This window comes from Podospora bellae-mahoneyi, chromosome 6 (assembly GCF_035222275.1).
Source record: "Podospora bellae-mahoneyi strain CBS 112042 chromosome 6, whole genome shotgun sequence".
NCBI lineage: Eukaryota > Fungi > Ascomycota > Sordariomycetes > Sordariales > Podosporaceae > Podospora > Podospora bellae-mahoneyi.
Window position 1 is genome coordinate 1417612 of NC_085885.1, and position 19898 is coordinate 1437509.

Below are 19898 nucleotides of genomic sequence, written 5' to 3' on the forward strand. Positions count from 1 at the left end.
GTAATTGAGTACGTAACGTGTCCCTGACAGCTCAAGAGCTTGGTCTTGTGGTGACGCTGTCGTTGAGAGATCGATGACAGGTGTGGGGTAATGCCCGTAGACACTCTTGGCATTACTATGGACCCACCTGCGAGTTGAGGTCCTGGTCACTCAACCCTGGTCGAAATCGCCTGGATTGGCAGCTGGCAGCGGGCCGTCAACAACGTCTTTCAATCGCTGGAAAATCTAACTGGAGCTATCATCATGATACCAGATCCCGACAGCGAGTTGCCATTTCAGGACGGCGGTAGACCCAGCGCAAAGCTACCCGTCACCTCTCACCCACCATGTCGTCAATGAACTCATTACCGCGGATCGTGGAGCCTGTACAGCGGTGGAAGAGGTTCGGTGACAAGCAATTGTTTCTGTAAGCAACCAGCCCACCTTTTCTTCTCGAGGACATCTCGGAGCTAACCTGCTCTCTTACTCTCCCGCCCAGACCAAACCACGTAGTCGCCCTCCTCCGCCCCAAGCCCAAACAGTCCCCCCACCTCGCCACCTTTGCCGTCCCCCTGCAATTCAACAAGCTCGATCTTCGGGACTATCTTCACCATGCTTACGGCGTCGAGACGACGGCTATCCGCTCGTTCATCAACCAGCCCAAACCCGAGAGGAAGAACAAGACTGGGCCTTGGTATCGACCCAGGGCGCAGAAGATGATGATTGCCGAGCTGGTCAAGCCGTTTGTGTGGCCGGAGCCGGTGAAGGATGAGGAGGCTCTCAAGCCGTGGGATCATGCAATGTACCAGAAGCTGCAGAAGGATAGGAGGGCGCAGGAGAAGAAGCAGAAGGACCCGAAGAAGGTGCCGTTGAGGAACAAGTTTGCGGTGCCGGATGATGTGAAGAGTGTGAGTCAGCAGGCGAGGGAGTTGTTGAGGAAGGCGAAAGGGTTGAAGGTCAAGGAGAAGGGGTTGAAGGTGGAGGGGAAGGAGGAGGGGAAAAGGGGGGAGGTGAAGGATGAATAAGGGGGTTGGACTTGTTCAGGCATAAATGGGATATGCTTGGGGCGAGGTAAATACGCGGAAGTGCAGTTCTGAGAAAGAATGATCAGGCTGAAGTGGTCGGCTTAGTTCGGCTGTCACTGCTGCTTGGATAAGGGGGCTCAAACGCTAGAATTGAGCAGAGCCAAGGAGAGATACTTGGCAAGTGTATTATATGCCATGGACGCAAATACATGTACAATCATAACCAATGCTGGATTCTCCCGCTCTACATCAACCTGGTTGAACAATTTGACTTAGGTTTCCTGCTATATCTTCTTCCAATCGTGCAGAACCCGCCGTCTTTTCCTCCCTATTTTCGTGCAGATCACCCTCCGGCCCAACAACCTCTTCTCCTTCTACCAGTTCTTCCTGAGCCCAATACTCCCCCCCCTGAAACTTCACTACCTCATCCCCCCACCCCCACCAACCCGCCGTCAAGTTCCGTGCAAACATCTCCAACGCTGTATACCCCCTAGGTAACATCTCCTCAAACAACCCCTTTAAATTTGGCTTGCGAGAGTGAATATCGGGCACAGAGACAATAACCTTATTCTTCACACCACCAGCCCCTGCACAAGCCCCCTTTTTCCTCGCAATCAACAACCGCTCATAAGGCTTCCGCCATTGACTCCCCAGACTGACAATCGGCTCCCCACGAGACGTGACTTTGACCCAGGTCCATTCTGCCACTAGCTCAATACCCCAGTTGTAGGGGAAAATGTCGTTGAGGAGGAGGGTGGTGAAGCGGGGGGAGTTGGTGACCCATACTGCTACGAGTCCGTCAGGGGAGAGGAGGGTGGTTATTTGGAAGGAGGACAGGAGGGAATGGGTGGAGGAGAGAGAGGGGAGGGGTTTGTAGGCGGCGGGGCTGGAGCGTTTGCGTTTTACGGAGCGGTTGGGCCAGGGGGGGTCGAGGAGGATGAGGGAGAAGGTTTGGGAGAGGGAGGGGAAGGGGCCGGTGAGTGGGTGGGAATTTGGGGGGGTGTAAGGAGAGTCTGGGGTATCGACTTGGTTGGTGGGGATTATACTGTGATCTTCGGTTGCTTTGGGAGGGGGATTTGGTTCTGTGGGTGTTGATGTGCTCTTGGGCGGCGCTGCTGTTCCTTCCGGTTGCGTGGGTATCTGCTTTGACTCAACCGGGGCTGGTGGCTTTGAAGTGAGGCGTGGTAGACACCAGGGCCCTTGATAGGATGTGCTTATCTCATCGAGTGCTGACTTAACGGATGCCATGGTCATGAGCTCGGCTATCTGAGCTGCGGGTGAGATGGCTGGTTGAGCATAATCACTGGACTTCGGCTCCGGAGTTACGAAGGGTTGTTCTGGTGCCGGTGAACAGATCAACCTCCGGAATGGTGCAGTTGTGTCTGGTGGCTCATGGCCAGGTAGCATCTGATTATCGGAAAGATACTGGGCTTCTTCAATTGACCGGGGGAGGTCGAGTAGGACCACCGTTTTGGCCTCGTTCTGCCAGAGAATGCTGGATTCAGGCATGGTTTCGATAGTGTTCAATCCATCCCATATATGGACATTATTCTCAAGGCAGGCTATCAATGGCTCAGGTTTTTTGATTGGTCCTTGACATATAGTCAGTGATTTGCAACGAGACTATGGAATTTGTAACAATTCATTCCGCTTACAAGGTCTTATATAGACTATTCACGCATCAAATGCCATGGTAGCACTTATCTTCGCAGTATCTGATGCCCTCGTGACCAACTCGTGACCGTGAATGTGGGTATATCGATAACAACCTTGTCAGCGTCGTCAAAAGAGGGTACTATGTGGGCTTCTAGAAATCTCAGAATGGCATAGCGTCAAACCTGATTTACTTAGGCGGCCGCTGGTTGGCCCGTTCTCAGGCACTGGGCCCCTAGTTCAGGCGGGTTGGTCAGGTGGGAGGATTCGGCAATCCTCGGCTATGCGGGGTGGCACTGGAGGGCTTGCGGTTCTAAAGCTTAAAGAGTCTGCGGAGAAGACGGAAATGACGTTTGGCTGTTGCATTCCCGGCTTTCGAGAGCGTTTTCTTTGCTCCATCTTCTGAATCGCATTCACAGCAAAACATTACGTACTTGACGATAGACCTATAACTCACTTCCAACTCGCATCTAGACCGTGGCCGAATATATACCTTTTCTCGACGACCACAGAAATACAACATAAAGACATTTTCACTCGCAATGCGCCAGTAACGCAGAGCGTCCGTCCCAATATTCCCCTCCCCGAATCTACCTGTCGCGATATTCCGCTACACCAGTCCGCTGAAGCGGGCAACCCCCGGGCCCTCATGAGCCATGCCTCCATGCCGGGGGTCTCGTCGCCTCAAATAGGGCGAGACACTACCCGTGCAGCCCGGCTAAATGCTACAGCACTGCCGGCTAAGGATCCAGCAGTATGCCCTACAGACGACGAGGCCCAGGTGCCGAGGAAGCCTCCTAAGAACAAGCGGAGCTTGGATTATGTCTGGCGATCTGGAGTCGCAGGTGGTCTGGCAGGATGCGCGGTAGGTTCTTGCCTCGGACTCAGGCACGAACATTGTACGGTTGACTAACATAATCATAGGCCAAGACTGTTGTTGCGCCGCTCGACCGAGTGAAGATTCTTTTCCAGTCTCATAACCCACACTTCATCAAATACACGGGATCATGGCTTGGTGTGTCGGAGGCCATGAAGGCCATCTACCAGCAGGACGGACCAACAGGCCTTTTTAGAGGCCACTCAGCGACACTTTTGAGGATTTTCCCCTACGCAGCCATCAAGTTCCTGGCCTACGAACAAATACGAGCTATTGTCATTCCGAACAAGGAGCACGAAACGCCATTCCGACGACTTATCAGCGGGTCTTTGGCAGGTGTCACCTCAGTTTTCTTCACATATCCACTAGAAGTTATTCGAGTACGGCTGGCTTTCGAGACGAAGAAGGACAGCAGATCATCACTACGCTCAATATGCAAGCAAATATATGGTGAACAACAAAAACCGCGCACTGTGGCTGGCCCTGTCGGCGAGCCTCTGCCAGTTGTGCCTGCTAGGCACGGGCTGACCAACTTTTACCGTGGATTCTCCCCAACGCTCCTGGGCATGCTGCCCTACGCTGGCATGTCTTTCCTGACACACGACACGGCCGGCGACCTTCTTCGTTACCCAAAAATTGCGAAGTGGACTACACTGCCACAACCTGAGAATGCGCCCGCCGGGAAAGCAGCGCCTTTGCGGTCTTGGGCTGAGCTATTCGCGGGTGGCGTGGCCGGTCTGGTTTCTCAAACGGCGTCCTACCCGTTGGAAGTTATTAGGCGGCGGATGCAAGTTGGTGGAGCGGTCGGCGATGGCCACAGAATGCGCATCGGCGAGACAGCTGGGATAATTATGAGAGAGCGCGGACTGAGAGGTTTCTTTGTGGGCTTGACCATTGGTTACGCCAAGGTGGTCCCCTTGGTGGCGGCGAGTTTCTACACGTACGAAAGACTAAAGACATGGTTCGGCATTTAGAATTTCTTGGGGTTCCTCTGGTTCTTGTTTTGTTTGCAAGCAAGCACAAGATCGGCGTTTGGGGTTGGCAGGCAGATTTCTTTTGTATATACAAAATCTTGGGTTTGAGGGGTTGTCTTTTTCGGGGTGGGCCGGCTCTAGCTGGTTTGAGATACTTGGTCGAGGCTAAACAGGAAGTTCATTTGGTTACTAGCATCATAGTGGACTGTCGTTGGGGCGGGTGGAAGCAATATGAATGTATCATGGCTATCTTGATCTGCTACCTTTCAAGATTGAGCTCTTGGATCCAGCTTGACGCTTACCATGGCCGGCGACGAGCCATCTCCTAACAACGGGGTTTAGGGTCTCGATGGTGTAGTACGAACCACCGATGGACATCGACGGCGTGACATGGCGCCGAGGCAGAATCATGTCACTTTCAGCAGTAGGTGGAATACCCACGAGGAAACCATATCAACCGGCACACCTGCGTGACTCGACATTCGCGGGATTAAAGCACTCCGTGACGGCGTTCCAGAAAAATATAACATTGAAACCATCATCTTCTTCAACTATCACCGCTCATCAAGCAATAGCTTATCCGTCTCGGTCTCTACCCCTTCAGTCACCACTCACCAACATTGCCCACCATGGCCTCCACCCAGAACCAAAACCAAGGACAAGACCGCCCCATCGTCAAGGCCCATTCCGCTCCCGAGAACCACAACCAACACGTCAAAGACCCCCTCGCCCACTTCAATGCCATCCCCCCCTTCGCCAAAATGCTCTCCGATCCCGCCCTCCTCAGCACCCAAGTCGTCGACCGCCGCCCCTTGCCCTCGGGTGAGAGCAACTTTGTTCGCAAGGTGATGAACTCTGGCTCCACTGTCAGGGCGTGCGTGACATTCTTCCGGATGCTGCAGCCCCCTGCTTCAATGGTCAAGAAAGCTCAGGCGGCCGGGGCAAAGGGGGAGTTGATACCCATGGAGGAGATCACCAAATCCAAAGCGATGCTGCAGGGGGGTGGGGCGCAGGACGGGGAGGATATGAAGAACCCGTTTTTGCTGTTTAGTGCGCTGGTGGATTTAGGGGAGGATCTTTGTGGTTATGCGGGGACGATGCATGGGGGCTTGTTTGCGGTGCTGATGGACGAGGTTATGGGGACGGCGGCCAATTTTCAGAGTGGTAAGTTTTCTGAGTTTTTTTCCCCTTTTGCTATATCATTCCAGCTGCTCCGCGGTTGAGGGAGGGGTTGGGATTCTTGGGGCAGGATGCTGACGAGACTGTGTTAACAGAGCACGGCGCGTATACTGTCCAGTTCAACACCAACCTTCAGAAGGCGATCAAGTTGCCCATGGTGGTTGTTATCAGGGGGAGGGTGGTCAAGAAGGCTGGACGAAAGATCATGGTTAGGGGGTGTATTGAGGATCAGAATGGTTAGTTGTTGAGATTGGTTGCTGTATCCCTATTTGATCATAGAGTATGGCTAACGCAATATTGAACAGGCAATATCATGGCTGAGGGCGATGGTCTCTGGATCCAGATGGATAAGAACGTGGGCAGGAGTCAGTTGTAGATGTTGCTCTTGGCAAGTTGTTGTAGGCAATAGAGGAGGAAGGTGATGTAATAATCTGAAACTTGACCCGGACTTTCTCCTCGAAGACCAACAGTTGGAAGCTCTTTCCAACGGCCAATGATGACGTGAGGTGAGAATGGCAAACCTGAGAGACCGGTGCTGGAAGGCGTATCTCACCATTGGAGGTCAAACTTTTTTTTTGTTTTATTTTTTCTTTTTTTTACACGAGAGGGCAGATTTTCAGAACTCAACCAACCAAACATTTCTAGCATCAACTCGCCTCTTCTGCATGCACTTGCTTGAACATTATTTCGTTCTTGATCGTCACTTTACCCACAGACACTGTAGGTTATCATCTCATGGCTCTAGATGGCATAACAAAACAAACGGACTAACCAACCAATCAATCGTGCTATAGGAAGTCCAGGAGAAAATTACCAGAATGTCCAAACCCGACTTATAATCCCTACGCCAAAGGAGGGAAGAAGCTTTCAACGCCGCCCGTCGCCGGGACTTCTAGAACAGCCGCTTTTACATGATAACCGAGGACGCCTTCGAGAAGATGGTGAAGGACATGCAGTCATCTTCGACTCACATCGATTTGGCTGCCCTCTTTTGCCTGGGTCCCGTGTCACGGGATTTCCGATACACGGTTCTCGATGTTGTAGACATTGGCGGTTTTGACGCCTCGTGGTTGGAGGGAGTTCAAATGGTGCAAGAGAAAATACCGCAACGTACTACACAACGAAGAGAATGATACGGATTTTGCTACTGAAAGGTAAGTTCTTTGCCAAGAAATACCCGAACATGCAGGCCTTGGGCGGAGGGGAGGTTTTGAGACAAGGAAGAGCTTTGGGAGAGGGGAAGGCAAAACATGATGTGGGCTCCGTTCTTTCAGAAGCGGGCTCCCTCCTTTTAGCAGTGGGCTCCCTCCTTTTCGAAATGGGCTCTCTCCTTTTAGAAGCGGGCGCCCACCTTGTAGCCTTGTTTTACATTTTGCCTTTTCTTTGTTTTTTCCTACCTTTTACTCAAAGAGGAGAGAGGGAGGCACAACATGAGCTTGAACAAGAAGGGGGAGAGAGGGAGGCAGGGGATCGTGGAAAGTAAGAGTGTCATCCTACCTTGACCTCAACATCGGCTCAATGTGCCCGGAGCCAGGCCTGCCCCTACACGACAATGTGCAGGGTGCAGAGCGATACATGTATTTCTGATCAGCGAGAAAGGACATCAATTCCAAGTTTGCTTAGTTATGATACACTCACCTCGAAAGATAAGCATTAAGCCCTGGAAAATAGTTAACAGGCCTTTAAAGAGAATTGGCAGGTGTTAAAGATAGCCAAAAAGCATTGAAAGATGTTTAAAAGGTCTACTGACTTTCTTTTAAAGTACGTTTTACGATATGATAAGTGTTGACTTATGTTATGTGGTCCGTTGGCATGAGTTCAATTACCAGGCAATATATCATCAAAATTGAGGAGAAAAAGGCGCTGTATTTGTTCAGAAGAGGAATCACCCTCCAAAGCTCAGCAAAGCCTATAAAATGCATCCTCCACCATCCCCACTAATCGCCCCACAGTTGCTATGCCAATTATTTGTGGGCAGGGCCTTTTTCTCCGTTTAAAAACGTGTAAGTTGATAATAAATACACAATCTCTTGACCTGCAATGCCCATTCCTTTTTTTGGGTGGAGGAGTAACACTTTAGTGTTCAAAGATGGTGAAAAGAGATATGAATTTCAAGGTGGTTCAACACATATAAGCGTAACAACAGGAGTATGGAAGCGGAATGTCACGGTTTTGGGAGACAGTGGGGCACACTGGACCAATCCGGACTGGACCAATCAGGGCTGGACTGGGCGATCGAGCGGGGCTCATGGTCCAGTTGGACGGAATGAACCAATAAGATGGGGCCCGGGGACCGCGGCGGGGCTCACGGTCCACGGTCCAGTATCGGCCAATCATGAGTGGACCGAGGACCGTCTGTAAGTCACGGTCCCAAGGTCTATGTATACGGAGGAACTGGCTGGTGTAGATAGACATTTCCGCAGTATGCAATTTAAATTATAATCGTTAGTATCTAGACTGTTGTGATTAAGACAAGCTATTTTGTTATATACTGTTTAGCTGTACCGAACCAGGATTGTTCAGAAGTGCCTTTAACTAGTATCCCTTTCAGAAGGTTCTGGATAGGGGTTCGTTATATATAGCTAAACAGTGTATAATAATAGCTTGTCCTAATTCCAATAGTTAAGATACTAACTATTATAATTTATATTTTATATTGCGGAACTATTCATCTACTCTATTGTTACAGTTAAGTGTGACGAACCTCTATCCAGAACCTTCTGAAAAGGATACTAGTTAAAGACACTTCTGAACAATCCTGGTTCGGTACAGCTAAATAGTATATAACAAAATAGCTTTTCTTAATCATAACAGTCTAGATACTAACGATTATAATTTAAATTGCATAATAGCCGAGCTAGTACTTAAGTAGGTAACCACTAGAAAAGTCTCGATATTGTATGTTTTTGGTGGATTTTTCTTTTTTTTGTCTTATAGAAAGTAGTCCGAGCTTGGAGATATTTTTTTTTGGCTTTGAGACAGGGAAATAGTGGTGCTGTGGTTGGAAATTGTGCGGTTTGGTGGGTGTCCCGACAGATAAGCATTTAAGGCAGATCTTATCTAGGGGAGAGCGGACGGGATCCCGAGTTCTACACCACTTCAGTTACGCCAAAAGCAGAAACTAGGGATCAGGAAAAAGTCGTCGTCTTGACATACCTGTGCTGCTATTACGTTCCTTAAACAATATCCACGACCCTCATCGCCGCATGCCTCATCATCTCCCCAGGCGCCTGCTCCTCCTGGTCAAACGAAGGTCGATTTGCAAAGTTGACGATCCCCACACGGCGGTACGCATCATGAGGGGGTGACCATTTGAGAACCAGCCATGGGAATCGGTAATTGTAATATTGATCCGGGTGCTCTGGGTCGTCCCATGGAGAGTCAGGGTTGACGTTTACGTTGTCCTTGAACCCCTTTTTGGTGATGTAGATTCTAGGCAGGAGACTTCGTCCGAGGCAGCTAAGGAGTCGGCTGACAGAGGGGCGTTGTGCCAGTGGGGGATGTCGGGCGTTATGAGATATTGTTTGTTGCAGAGGGAGATGTATGCTTTGAGGGAGCTGCTGGGGTTCTCTTCTACGGGAGGGCCGAGGACGATTTTTGCTTCGACGCAGGGGCCGGAGAGGGTCAGCCGGGCATATGAGACTGGGCCGGTGGGATCGGGGCTGGAGAGCTCGGCTTTGTAGTTTAGGGCTGTGAGACGGGTGCTGACGCGGGGAGTGTTCATGATGTCGTCGAATACGCAGGGTTGGTTGATGGAACACCAGGACCAGGAAGGAGAACCAGGGATTCGGGCCGCTTCCTTGACGCGTAATGCCTTGGGGTTGGCATCGCGAGTTCAGGCTAGTTGATGGTGGATTTCCGTAGACCAGATGCCCGCGTAGTAATACCCTATGTTGAGAGGCTGGAATTTCTGAGCGATACCAGAAAGAGCAATGAGACGGTCGGTATATTTTGTGAAGACTCTCCGGGAGTAGCTCTGCACGAGGCTGAGCCACAGATCGATGATAGGGAAACAAGAGGAGTTGTTTTTGTTGAACTGTGTAGGATCGGAGAGGTGTCCCATTTGACGCTTGTAGCTAACGATGGCGTTGCCTCCGTGGTGACGATGAAGGCTTGTCGGGTTACACTCGCATGTGATCGTATTCCGGCACTCCCCGATCAACTCATCATAGGCGCAATAGAGGATTCGTTGCGAGAGAAGACGCTCTTGATAGATCCAACCCCGTGTCATAGCGGGATAGTTGTCCATTTCAATCTCGGTGTCGACGGAGTAGGAGAAAAGCTTGCTGTGGGTGTCAAAGCAGGGACGACGAGCGTAGCAGGTATGCTGCGCCTTCGCCGAGTGCAGTTCGTGAACGGGATTATTTCGGGCTAGGAAGCAACCAGTAGCAACATCGGGGGCAGACGTGGCAGAGAGCGTGAACAAGGCGTTCTCGTAGACGTTTTTCATCTGAGCTGCCTCCTTCTCCCAATCTCAACCATCATCCTGGATGATGCAGAGGGCATCAATCCATATATACGATAGGCCCAGGTGTTGTACAAATTCGATCGCCTCGTGCAGGGTCTTGGGTATATCTTCCCACGGAATACCCTCAAACCTGTTTGGCAATGTTGCTTTGGTCGTTGTAAGGGACTGGGCCAACCCCCAACAATAGCTCAAAGCAAAGTAGTCAGTGTCTTTCATATCCTCCGTGGTCTCAACTAACCGCGGCTGACCATCCCCAGTACCAACATCCACAACCCTCGTAGGAATGAATCCCCTCCTCCCCACCCTACACTCATCATGAGAATCAACACACACCCTCAATCGTCTTTTCGCAATCTCCACCGCCTTCCTCGGGTCAATATCAGCCTCTATAAACGTCGCCCTACCCAGACAACTCTCCGATTCTATTATCTCCCAACGTCAGCCTCCCACCACCTTACGCACCATTCAAGGAATCTTCTCACCAGTATCAGAGAATACTTCAATAAACCTCAAATATTCGTCCTCAGCGAGATTGTACTCGAGCTTGAGCGACGTCCCAACCCGGCCATCAACAGTAAACATATCATCCTCCAACCTTGGCTCCTTTACTTCAAAACATTCCAATGCTTCAATCATGACCTTACAATTGACGCACGTCTTGGCCGATTCGTAAACATCACTTAACCAGACAGCCAGGGAAAGCGTCATTTTCCCCTGTTTCTGGACATCGACCCATTTGCCGTTGGGCAGGGGAATCTGTCTGTTGGGCATTAAATCGCAACAAATGCGGCATTTTGGCCCATCGTAAACCAGTATTGAGTCTGAGGTCGACATGATCGTTTTGTTTGTTCAGTGTTTGCTCATGGCGAGTGGTGTTTTGAAAGGCCAAGTTCGATGAGTGAAAACGGACCATCCTGGAAGGTGAGAGAGAGATATGGCACGGCAGCTTGAGCGCCAGTTGACACCAAGTGCCAAGCAGCGAACCAACATAATTGGTGTTCCTACAAGTGCGTCGACAACTTCAGTGCCATTTGTATGTCAGGTTACTCAATATTGATATAAACAGCTACATTACATATATAAATCATCGTGCCTCATCCCCTTACCCATCCCCTTCATCCCTATATGTTTCCTCATCTCTGTCCCCAGATCACCCCCATATTCATTACACAAACACCATCATCATACAGTCCTCCCCTTCGCTTCCCCCTTCCCCCAATGATGACGGCAGAAGTCGAAAACTAAACCCTCCCCAGCCTTGATTGCAACAAGCTCAGGTTCCTCGTCCTAAACCCTTTCCCCCCTACAACAACTCCTTATTCCCAAACCCCTGCCCCCCAAAACCACCCATCTGCAACCTCTGCTGCAACACCATCCCCTGCTCCCTTGCCCCCTCAAATCCCTCTCTCCCCATTGCAGACGGCGCTCGTGACTGCTGTTGAGATCTTGGTGACACCCCCTGCACACTAGGCAACCTCTCTCTTGCCCCTCCAGTCCCCACCCCCCTCAACCTTCCTCTCAAGCCTCCCTTCCTAATCATGCTCTCCAAGAAAAACGGACTACTATTGCCGTTCCCTCCATCCGTAGTTGGGCGTTCATCATCTCCATCAGAAAAGACATCCTCCACAAAATCCTGCTGCTGGGGTGTATCATGCTCGTCATCCGAGACAAAATCCAGCTGATGGTGATACGGTGCCGAAGGGGAAGTTACCGAACGAGCGTGAAGACCAGGACGGAGGATAGCGCTTGGAGGAGTGATGTTTGCGGGACCTGGACCGCCTCCAGTGCCGGTCATAGTTACCGAGAACGCCCCCGGCGTCATCGTGTTGGCTGCTACTAGACCGTTTGTTGGTAAGACAAAAGAGGGGCGATCGGCAAAGCCGTTTTGGAAGGACATGCTACTTGTGTTTGAGGAAGCCTGGTGCAGAATAGGGAGGATTTGCTCGTCGTAGAGTTGAGCGTCGGATTCGAAGGCGTCAGGGGAGAATTCTGTCACTGTCCTGGAGGAACGGCCATCGGACGGTGGGCTGGTGGAGAGGTCGTCGAAGAAGTCGTCTAGGCTGTCAAGTTTGGAGACGAGGTCGCCCATGGGGGGGTTATCCCTTATGTCGTCTGACATCATGGTGTCCGCCCTGTCCGAGGTGGAGAAATAGCCATAGGGGAACTCATCGTTGTGGAATTCAACCTCGGGCGTTGGGGTTGGCTCGGCGGCTATGCCTTCGATCGACTGGCACATGTAGAATGCGGCGTGGATGTTGGCGCGGGTAGAGTCAGTCTTTTTGGCTGGCATGGGAATTGCCCAACCGGAAGTTTCTGGGATGCCAAAGAGACTTTGAGTGCGCTCGTATTCTTTTCGGACGGCCTTGGAGGTGGGTCGGGTCATGCTCATGCGGAGGTGCTGCTTGTCCATGGTGGAACCGGACATGGTCATGATGTTATCAAGAACCTCGAGGGCTTCCATGCAGTACTCTGTTTGCAACAGTCGTAGCAAGGGTGAAATCATATCTGAGCCATGGCTCGCGATTTCCGGCTTCCTCATGTCGACTTCGGGGATGATTACCCTGAGAATCCTCATCGTCTTGATCTTGACCCAGGCAGTCGCGTTGGTCAGGAAGCCCATCAGCATGGCAATCATATGAAAGTCAAGTGCTGGCAGAAAGTAGTCTTGAAGAGCTGCCAGCATCTGCGAGACAAAGTCTTCCCCAGACGAGTACATGTTCGCCAGGTATTTGTCAAGAACCAGCGCAATACTCCTCAACTCTCGCTCATACGCAACGCTCATCAGCGAGTTCGCCGTCTGAACCACCTCTTCCTCCAATATCTTCTGATCAATAACATTCAGAAGCCTTGGCAAGTTGGCAATGATGGTAAAGAACAGACGAGTATCGTCTCCAATCAGGGCATCGCTCGGCAACTGCACAAGTCTTTCCAGCGTCCGCAATGTCGAGTCCAGACACATCGACGACCGCAACCCCTTGTAAAGAAGTGGCTGCAAACCCTCAAACGGCCCATCCCACTTGGAAGGCTGTCCATCATAGAGAAGCCTTCGCACATTGGCAGACCCAAAGTCCAGTTTGTCCAAGAACTCATTCAGTATCTCCACCGCTTCCAGAAACTCGCACTCATTGATTGACTCCAGACAGGCACATGTCGTCCAGAAGAGTTGTGGAAGAGCCAACAGCTTCTCTGCATCAAGCTTGACGATCAGGGTCTTAAAGGTAGTGAGTATCTCCATCGAAAACGACTGAATCTCCATATCCTCGTCCGCAATAGTGTTCGACAAGCGAGCGAGCATGTCCCCAAGCATATGTTGATCCAACGAAGTGAGAATACACCTGAAAATCTGAAAAGACCGACAGGCAAGATGTCTGACAGGACACGAGGTTGCCCACGTGAGTGATAGCCGGCCCCATTGGTCTTTGATGCCAGGGAAGGTAAGCTCAAAAGTCTTGACAACCTCGGTGGTCAAATACTCCATACTCGGAGGGACTTTATTGTCATGCTCGTTGACCTTGCCATTGCTGTCCTCGTACCCCCACACCACAGACCGGTCATGGCGTCGAATAGCATCAATGAGATCCTCAATCGACTTCCTTGTCTCCACCGGGGCATCATCATCAAGCTGAGAGATGACAAGCTCATGAATCAAATGCACCAGCATCTCCCGAGCCTGCTCCTGCACCAGTGGCGTGTAGTGATCCCAGAGCACCGTCACCACCTGCAAAAGATTAGGGACATTCTCCGCGGTAAGGCTCACAGGCGCAACCATGAGATCCACCAACAAGATCAAAGACAGTTGTCCAAGCGAAAAGCCAGCCTGCTTCGTACCAACAGGAAGGACTACGGCCAAATCCGCATAGTAAGGCAGCTTCTCAATATTATCCGGCGGCGGAGGAGAAGCTTCCCGCTTCTCATTCGGAACCATCGTCTTAGGCGTGATCTGCGACAACAAGAATTCCACCACCTTGTTGCCCGGGGTGATACTGGTACTCGCCAAAAAGACCACAATCTGCTTGGCATATTCGACAAAGTTCTGCTCCCTCCGCTCAAGACAAAGCGACATGATAAAATCGAGGATGAGCCTCACATTCCCAGGATGGGGTCCCGTAGCCAATGCCTGCCAGAGTGCCTGCACTTCATTGTGCAAAGCCGCACTAGACTTGATGGTGAGCTCGAGCAGGTTGGCCAGCAGTACATATGACTGGGCAATCGGACCGCCATTCGGGTCGACTTTGAGTTCGACTGATTGTACCCAAGGAAGGATGACAGCCACGATGTTCCTTTGGGCTGATCCTTGTTGTTCCTTAAAGTAGAACGTAAACTCGGAGAAGATGTGAAACGCCAGTTCGGTGTGTCGTTTGGCCAGCCTCTTGGATATCTCGAACTGAGCGAGCTTGTAGACAGCCTTTGTCTTATCCGATATACTAATGTCGAAGTCTTGGAGTTTGGAGCTCTTGGGTTGTGGTTGGCGCTCTTCAAGTGCTCGAAGGAGGTGTGCCGCCTTAGATCTGATTTTGCTTTGGTCGTTACCCAGCATAAACAAACAAAGACCCAGAAGCTTCCAAAAGGGGCAGGGGTTCTCGGGGTGCTCCAGAATGACCTCGGTCACGACAGTAAAGTAACTCTCCAGCACCTTGGGCACTTCAGCAAGGTAGCATCGCGAGATGCAGTGTTCGAGGAGATATACAAACTCCTGGTTGTGGACAATCAGGTTCTTGAGAGCTCTCCTGCCGATGACGTTCATACGATCGCTGCCAGAATTAAAGATGGCCTCAATCCAAGCCAGCATCCGCCTCACATCGAACTGCCGAGAAGAGCTACCGTCGGTGGTAAGGCTGATGGGTCCGCCGCATAGAGACGCCATGGCACTGAGTGCCGCCGTTCTAAGGTTCCTCTTTTCAATCTCCATAGCTGCCGTGACAGTGCCACGTTCACCCACAGCCTTTTGATCAATCACTGACTTCCTCATGTTGTCTTCTCTTTGTCGGATTTGTGGCTGGTTCGGCGAGAAACCGCACCAATCCTCCATCAGAGCAAATGCCGACTTTCGAGCTTCAAATGTCATCCATCTAGATGGATCATTGGTTCGGTTGATACCCTCAAAAAGCTCCTCCATAAGCCCGCAATAATGACGCCTGAGTTTCTGGAACTCCCAGTCCATTTGAACTTCGCCATCCATCAAAAAGATCTTGAGGTCCTTGGCATATCCGACCAGATTATTGAGAATCCATTCATCCTGATACACTTCCTGTTGCTTCAAGAAGTGTGATGTCAACTTGTAGACATGAGTGATTTCAGTCCGTAATATATCCATCTTTCGGTTCCGTCGCGGACTGCTGTTGGTACGCTGATGAATCCGTTGCCTAGCGTCATCATTGCAGCGCCCGACATGGCCTTGAAGTTCCTCGAGAAGAGTGCGATAGATGTGGACGTTGATAGAGCCCATCGCTATTACTACTGCTTCCCGTATCGAGGCGGACGAGACGGAGAGCAAGGGATTTAGGTATTTGAAGAGAGTGCGGGCTGAACCAATCTTTTCGGCAGCCGTAGACCCCTTCCGACCATGTTGCCCATTGCTCGCTCCATTGGGACCACTGCCCGGATCTGCCAACGTTGTGCACGCAAATACAAGGTACAGCTTCCACTGCTCAACAACACCCTCTTGCTGGCTTGTTGGCGTCTTGGCTGTGAGGCGGGCACTATTGATGTCGTTGTAATATAACCCTCGTGATGGCTCCGAGAGCACTGTGATGACCTTGTAAAGCTGAAGAATCCGCTCGCAGACCAGATCTCGTGTTAATGTGATAGTGAAGGGGCATTTGTCAAAGGCGATTCGGATAAAGTTGGGGAAGATCTTGAACCACAGGGTTGTGTCATAGGACATATCGCTGGTGCAGAGTTCGATCAAGGCTCCTTGGCTGTTTGTCTGCATCCCTCGCTGCTGGCGGCTGCGTTCCGCTACTGATAACTGTTCATCATTGAAGTTCATGACTTGCATGGAGTCATTTTCGAGGATGTCAATAAGTCTCTGTGTCTCTTGCCCACCACCGCCTGGCTTTATTAAGACACCGTCAAACTCCCTGATCAATCGTAGCACGTTGACCGCGTGATATCGAACACGTCGAGATTGTGAGCATAGGAAGAACAGGCCATGTGCCTCGACTTGATCGACTTCTGCCCATACGCTGGACAAGTCAAGTTTGATCCCACGCTTATCGCCAGTGGGCTCACCGTTTTCAGTCGTGGCCTCCCTCGTCTTTTGCTTGATTTCCTCAATCCAGATATGAAGAAGTTCGATATAGAGCATCAAAGTCTTCTCAATATGGCCAGGTCCCAGCATGCCGCCATCTGACATGGTTGAATAGCGGTCATCGAAATTGAAGATGAACCGTGCGAAGCCCATTGTGACCTGATGGGCATGCGATTGTCGAGCGATAGCCTTCAAAGACCGCGCCGAGGATTCGGCAATATTTGATTGGACATGGGCCGTTCCGGTACAGAGCAGATTGATGAGAGTGTTGAAAGGTATGGGTATGTCTGGAGACAGACATCGAGGTATGGCCTGTACGGCTACGTGAAGTAGTTCATAGAATGCCTGCTTCTGGTCCTGAGGATTCGAATGGTCATCTCGCCGACTAAAGTTGAAGGTTTCGGTAATGGGTGTTTTGGGACCAGGGCTGTTAAACCTCTCAAACTTCTCGTCCAATGCTGCCTGGCCACCAAAGGTATTATCGCAGATGATAGTGATTTTGTTGAGAATTTCACAGAACTTGTTGTAGTTCGCCCGGACCTCTCGGGTCAGAGAAGAAATCATGACTGGCTTAGAGAGCTTCTCTCCAGCGGACAACGCCGCTGGAGGAACTGTTGGAGCGCCCACGGGCGATTGCAGTACTGGCGAGGTTGGTGTCATCACTTCATGAGCATGACTATGAGCGTATGTCTGCGGAAATGGTGGTTTGCCCTTGTCGCCCTTCTCCAAGTCCGCCATAACAGTAAGAAAAGCCCGGATTCCCACAACCATCCGGTCAGGATCCAGTTGTTCGATTCTGAGTTCCCTGTCCTTTTTCTCGAATAGATCAGCACTGATCAAGGGGAAGATGATAGTCTTAAAACAGTGTTCTGGGTGTTTATATCCAACAAATCTAATGATCTGTATCAGAGGCTCAACAACGGCGGTGTCTGTTGCACTGTAGGGCTTCTTGGGATTCGGAAGCACCGTCCTCATCACATCATCCAACCTTTTTGTAGGCCCGTTATTGCTCTCTGTTGTGCGGTAGAGGTATGTCCACACGAGTCTAGAAACGACCTGCATGCATATTGGCCTGGTCTCTCGGTCCTTGAGTTTGGGTGGCAACGGGTAGATCAGCTGGTTCCATTGGCTGACAAAAGTCTCTGGGGGGGAGACGCAGAGCATAGTGGCAGTCAGGGGAAAGGCGTAGATCCAGTGCCGTGGCTTGGCCATGATTTCTGCCAGACGAGGACAGATGGTGGAGAGAACCTCGGCCCACTTTGGGTGGGCAATATCACTGTTGTTTGCTTCAGCTGCAATGGGCAGCATGAGCATCTCGAGGACCTGGCAGAAGGCCGATTTGACCCTGCCACCTTTGGACCGGCCAAACAGCTTGCCAAGAGATGCCATGAAGTCGCAGGATTGATCCCACGCTGCCGCCGGTGAAGTTTTGATGCGGAGATGCTTCATGCCGCCCAGAACAAGCTCTAGTCTGCTTTCGACATGGGGGCTTCTAGCCGCCAACTCTTGCAGTGAGCGATCCAAGTCGGTGACGAATCGAGCAGTCACGCTGTTGAAGTCGATGTCGCTCATGACACCAAGGAGCTGAGCGAACAAATTCCAGTTGGCCAGTTTCAGAGGCGACAGCATCAGCTGCTCTGTCTCTGACATCTTCAACTGGCCGAAAATGATCGATTCCAGCTTCTCCTCCATTTCCGGCGTGATGGAGGCCAGCGTGCTTTGTGACATGACCTCAAGGAGAACCCGGCAGAGCACATAGATGGAAACTGTCGACCGGCGCTCTGCCTGTGCGACGAAATCCTGCCTGGCTGCCAGACCCATCTGCCCACCAGCTTCCGGGCCACCTTGTGCGGACATGGGCTGTACAGGTTCCGTGTTACGTCGTTGTAACAGTCCAGGATGGGGTGCAGGATTGATACGAGCATGCTGGTGTAGCTGTCCTCGGGCTTCGCCGGCCGCTTCGCTCTTGCTCTTCCGCCACAGCATCATACTATCGATCAATGGCTTTGGCTTCTGCTTGGAGATGTGCCCAAGAGCTACAATGAGTTGGTCAAACGCAGGGTCCGCCCCTGGCCCGCAGATCTGTTCGACATTCGGCTCCGGTTCGAACGGGACCGTTATACACTCGTTCAGCTTTTCTTCTGCCTGGGCAATGAAAGAGGTGAAAAGCACATGGAGCGCGTATTCCCCCACGGTCTTTTGCTCATCCTTGGAGGCCCGTGATGAATGCGAATGATGATGAGAATGATCACGGCGTGAACGCCCACTGCCACTGTGCATTCTCTCCAGAGTTCCCCTGGTTGGTGCTGGGGCGCCTGACATATCAGTTGCCGATGAAGTTCTTTCGGGATAACCAGGCCCCGGGTTCAGGACCGCTGTCGTAGCATTGGAGAGAGCAGTAACAGGGCGTGATCCTGGCCCGGTATCACCCTCCGTCCGTGAGAAGGCTTGAATATGCATATCCGTCCTCTCAGGTGTGAGACCTGCGCCAGCGGCAGCAATCATCTGCGGGCTGAGAGGGCTCGAGGAAGAGCTGGCAAGGCTGCCGTTCCTCGAGTGATGGATTCCTATGCCATGAACAATCGAGGTCTGGCGGTGATGGCCGTACGAGGCAGCTCTGGGATCAACAACTCGCTCAATAACGCCTCCCAGGGCACCCCGAGGCGGCGGCACATGTGGGTGGGTGCGTTGAAACTTGTCGAGGGACGATTCTCGGGAATGCGCAACGCTCCTCGGTTCAAGGACGGCGGGCCGTAAGGTTCTCTGCCAGTCTTCGTCCTCCTCATCTAGTCTGGTGACGGCGCGGGGCGAGAACTTCAGTGGCTCGTGGTCAGGCAACGTCGTTTGAGACGGAGCTGTGGGTAGCTAGTCAGCAAGACTGGCACTATGAGGCAGTCGGCAGTCGACATGATGTGCCAAGCTGGAGGGCCAAGTGGAGTGGCCCTTGAAACCGGGCGGAGACGGCGGCGGCAAGAGGTCGGTTCTAGGAAGGCCCGGAGGCCGAAAGCCACCCGCCCGCGCCTTGCCCGCACAAGATGGCCGCCGCTTATCATGGTGGGGGAAGGGCAACTTCAACTCACCCATTTTTCAGACGTCACTTCTTGCATGATCCGTCGCTACTCCTGGCAATGCGGCTGCTTCGTTCGGCAGCGAGGGGGTCGGAAGGAATGGCCTTTTTGACAATTGCGTCCTGTCCAGACAGGAAGGAGACCTGTCGGATGGAAGTCGAGGTGGGTTGACAACGTGAGCTGCTCGCGACAGTGCGACTGGCGATTCACTGGCCGCCCAGGTCCACCGTGTTGATGCAGGGCTGCCAGAACGCAAGGGACCTTCAGGGGCTAATTGTTTGGCAGCCAATCAGAGATGGGCCGAACTCCTCCCTAAACCGGGGCTGTCGTCTGGATGAGCCAATCAGATATCAGATGGCCGGGCTGTCAGCCTGTCATCCCACTTCACCTCACAGCTTTGACCTCTCATGGACTTGGACCTCAAC

General features: G+C 51.7%; 8 protein-coding genes across 8 annotated transcripts; 3 read left to right on the forward strand and 5 right to left on the reverse strand.

The window, feature by feature from the left end:
- The first annotated feature begins 160 nt into the window (after positions 1-160).
- On the forward strand, positions 161-1207 carry MRP20 (mitochondrial 54S ribosomal protein YmL41). Its single transcript, XM_062880771.1, has 2 exons — positions 161-406; positions 479-1207. The coding sequence occupies exons 1-2, from the start codon at positions 327-329 to the stop codon at positions 1002-1004; spliced, it is 606 nt and encodes a 201-aa protein (XP_062729373.1). The 5' UTR covers positions 161-326; the 3' UTR covers positions 1005-1207.
- A 46-nt stretch (positions 1208-1253) lies between these two features.
- Positions 1254-2513, reverse strand: QC761_603240 (uncharacterized protein; the record flags this gene model as incomplete). The annotated part of the gene is made up of 1 exon (XM_062880770.1): positions 1254-2513. One exon carries the CDS (start codon positions 2511-2513, stop codon positions 1254-1256), a length of 1260 nt encoding a protein of 419 aa, XP_062729374.1.
- A 445-nt stretch (positions 2514-2958) lies between these two features.
- LEU5_2 (coenzyme A transporter) lies at positions 2959-4508 on the forward strand (the record flags this gene model as incomplete). The annotated part of the gene is made up of 2 exons (XM_062880769.1): positions 2959-3522; positions 3582-4508. Exons 1-2 carry the CDS (start codon positions 3307-3309, stop codon positions 4506-4508), a joined length of 1143 nt encoding a protein of 380 aa, XP_062729375.1. The 5' UTR covers positions 2959-3306.
- A 629-nt stretch (positions 4509-5137) lies between these two features.
- QC761_603210 (uncharacterized protein) lies at positions 5138-6319 on the forward strand (the record flags this gene model as incomplete). The annotated part of the gene is made up of 3 exons (XM_062880768.1): positions 5138-5672; positions 5783-5923; positions 5993-6319. 3 exons carry the CDS (start codon positions 5138-5140, stop codon positions 6061-6063), a joined length of 747 nt encoding a protein of 248 aa, XP_062729376.1. The 3' UTR covers positions 6064-6319.
- Positions 6320-8863: 2544 nt separating this feature from the next.
- Positions 8864-9411, reverse strand: QC761_0091600 (uncharacterized protein; the record flags this gene model as incomplete). The annotated part of the gene is made up of 2 exons (XM_062872975.1): positions 8864-9119; positions 9164-9411. 2 exons carry the CDS (start codon positions 9409-9411, stop codon positions 8864-8866), a joined length of 504 nt encoding a protein of 167 aa, XP_062729377.1.
- A 111-nt stretch (positions 9412-9522) lies between these two features.
- QC761_0091610 (uncharacterized protein) lies at positions 9523-10137 on the reverse strand (the record flags this gene model as incomplete). Its single annotated transcript, XM_062872976.1, has 1 exon — positions 9523-10137. One exon carries the CDS (start codon positions 10135-10137, stop codon positions 9523-9525), a length of 615 nt encoding a protein of 204 aa, XP_062729378.1.
- Positions 10138-10161: 24 nt separating this feature from the next.
- Positions 10162-11044, reverse strand: QC761_0091620 (uncharacterized protein; the record flags this gene model as incomplete). The annotated part of the gene is made up of 2 exons (XM_062872977.1): positions 10638-11044; positions 10162-10577 (listed from the first exon to the last, which is right to left on the reverse strand). Exons 1-2 carry the CDS (start codon positions 10987-10989, stop codon positions 10162-10164), a joined length of 768 nt encoding a protein of 255 aa, XP_062729379.1. The 5' UTR covers positions 10990-11044.
- Positions 11045-11156: 112 nt separating this feature from the next.
- Positions 11157-19892, reverse strand: TAO3 (Cell morphogenesis protein PAG1). The gene is made up of 2 exons (XM_062880767.1): positions 19486-19892; positions 11157-19261 (listed from the first exon to the last, which is right to left on the reverse strand). The coding sequence occupies exons 1-2, from the start codon at positions 19510-19512 to the stop codon at positions 11459-11461; spliced, it is 7830 nt and encodes a 2609-aa protein (XP_062729380.1). The 5' UTR covers positions 19513-19892; the 3' UTR covers positions 11157-11458.
- Between the last annotated feature and the right edge of the window lie 6 nt (positions 19893-19898).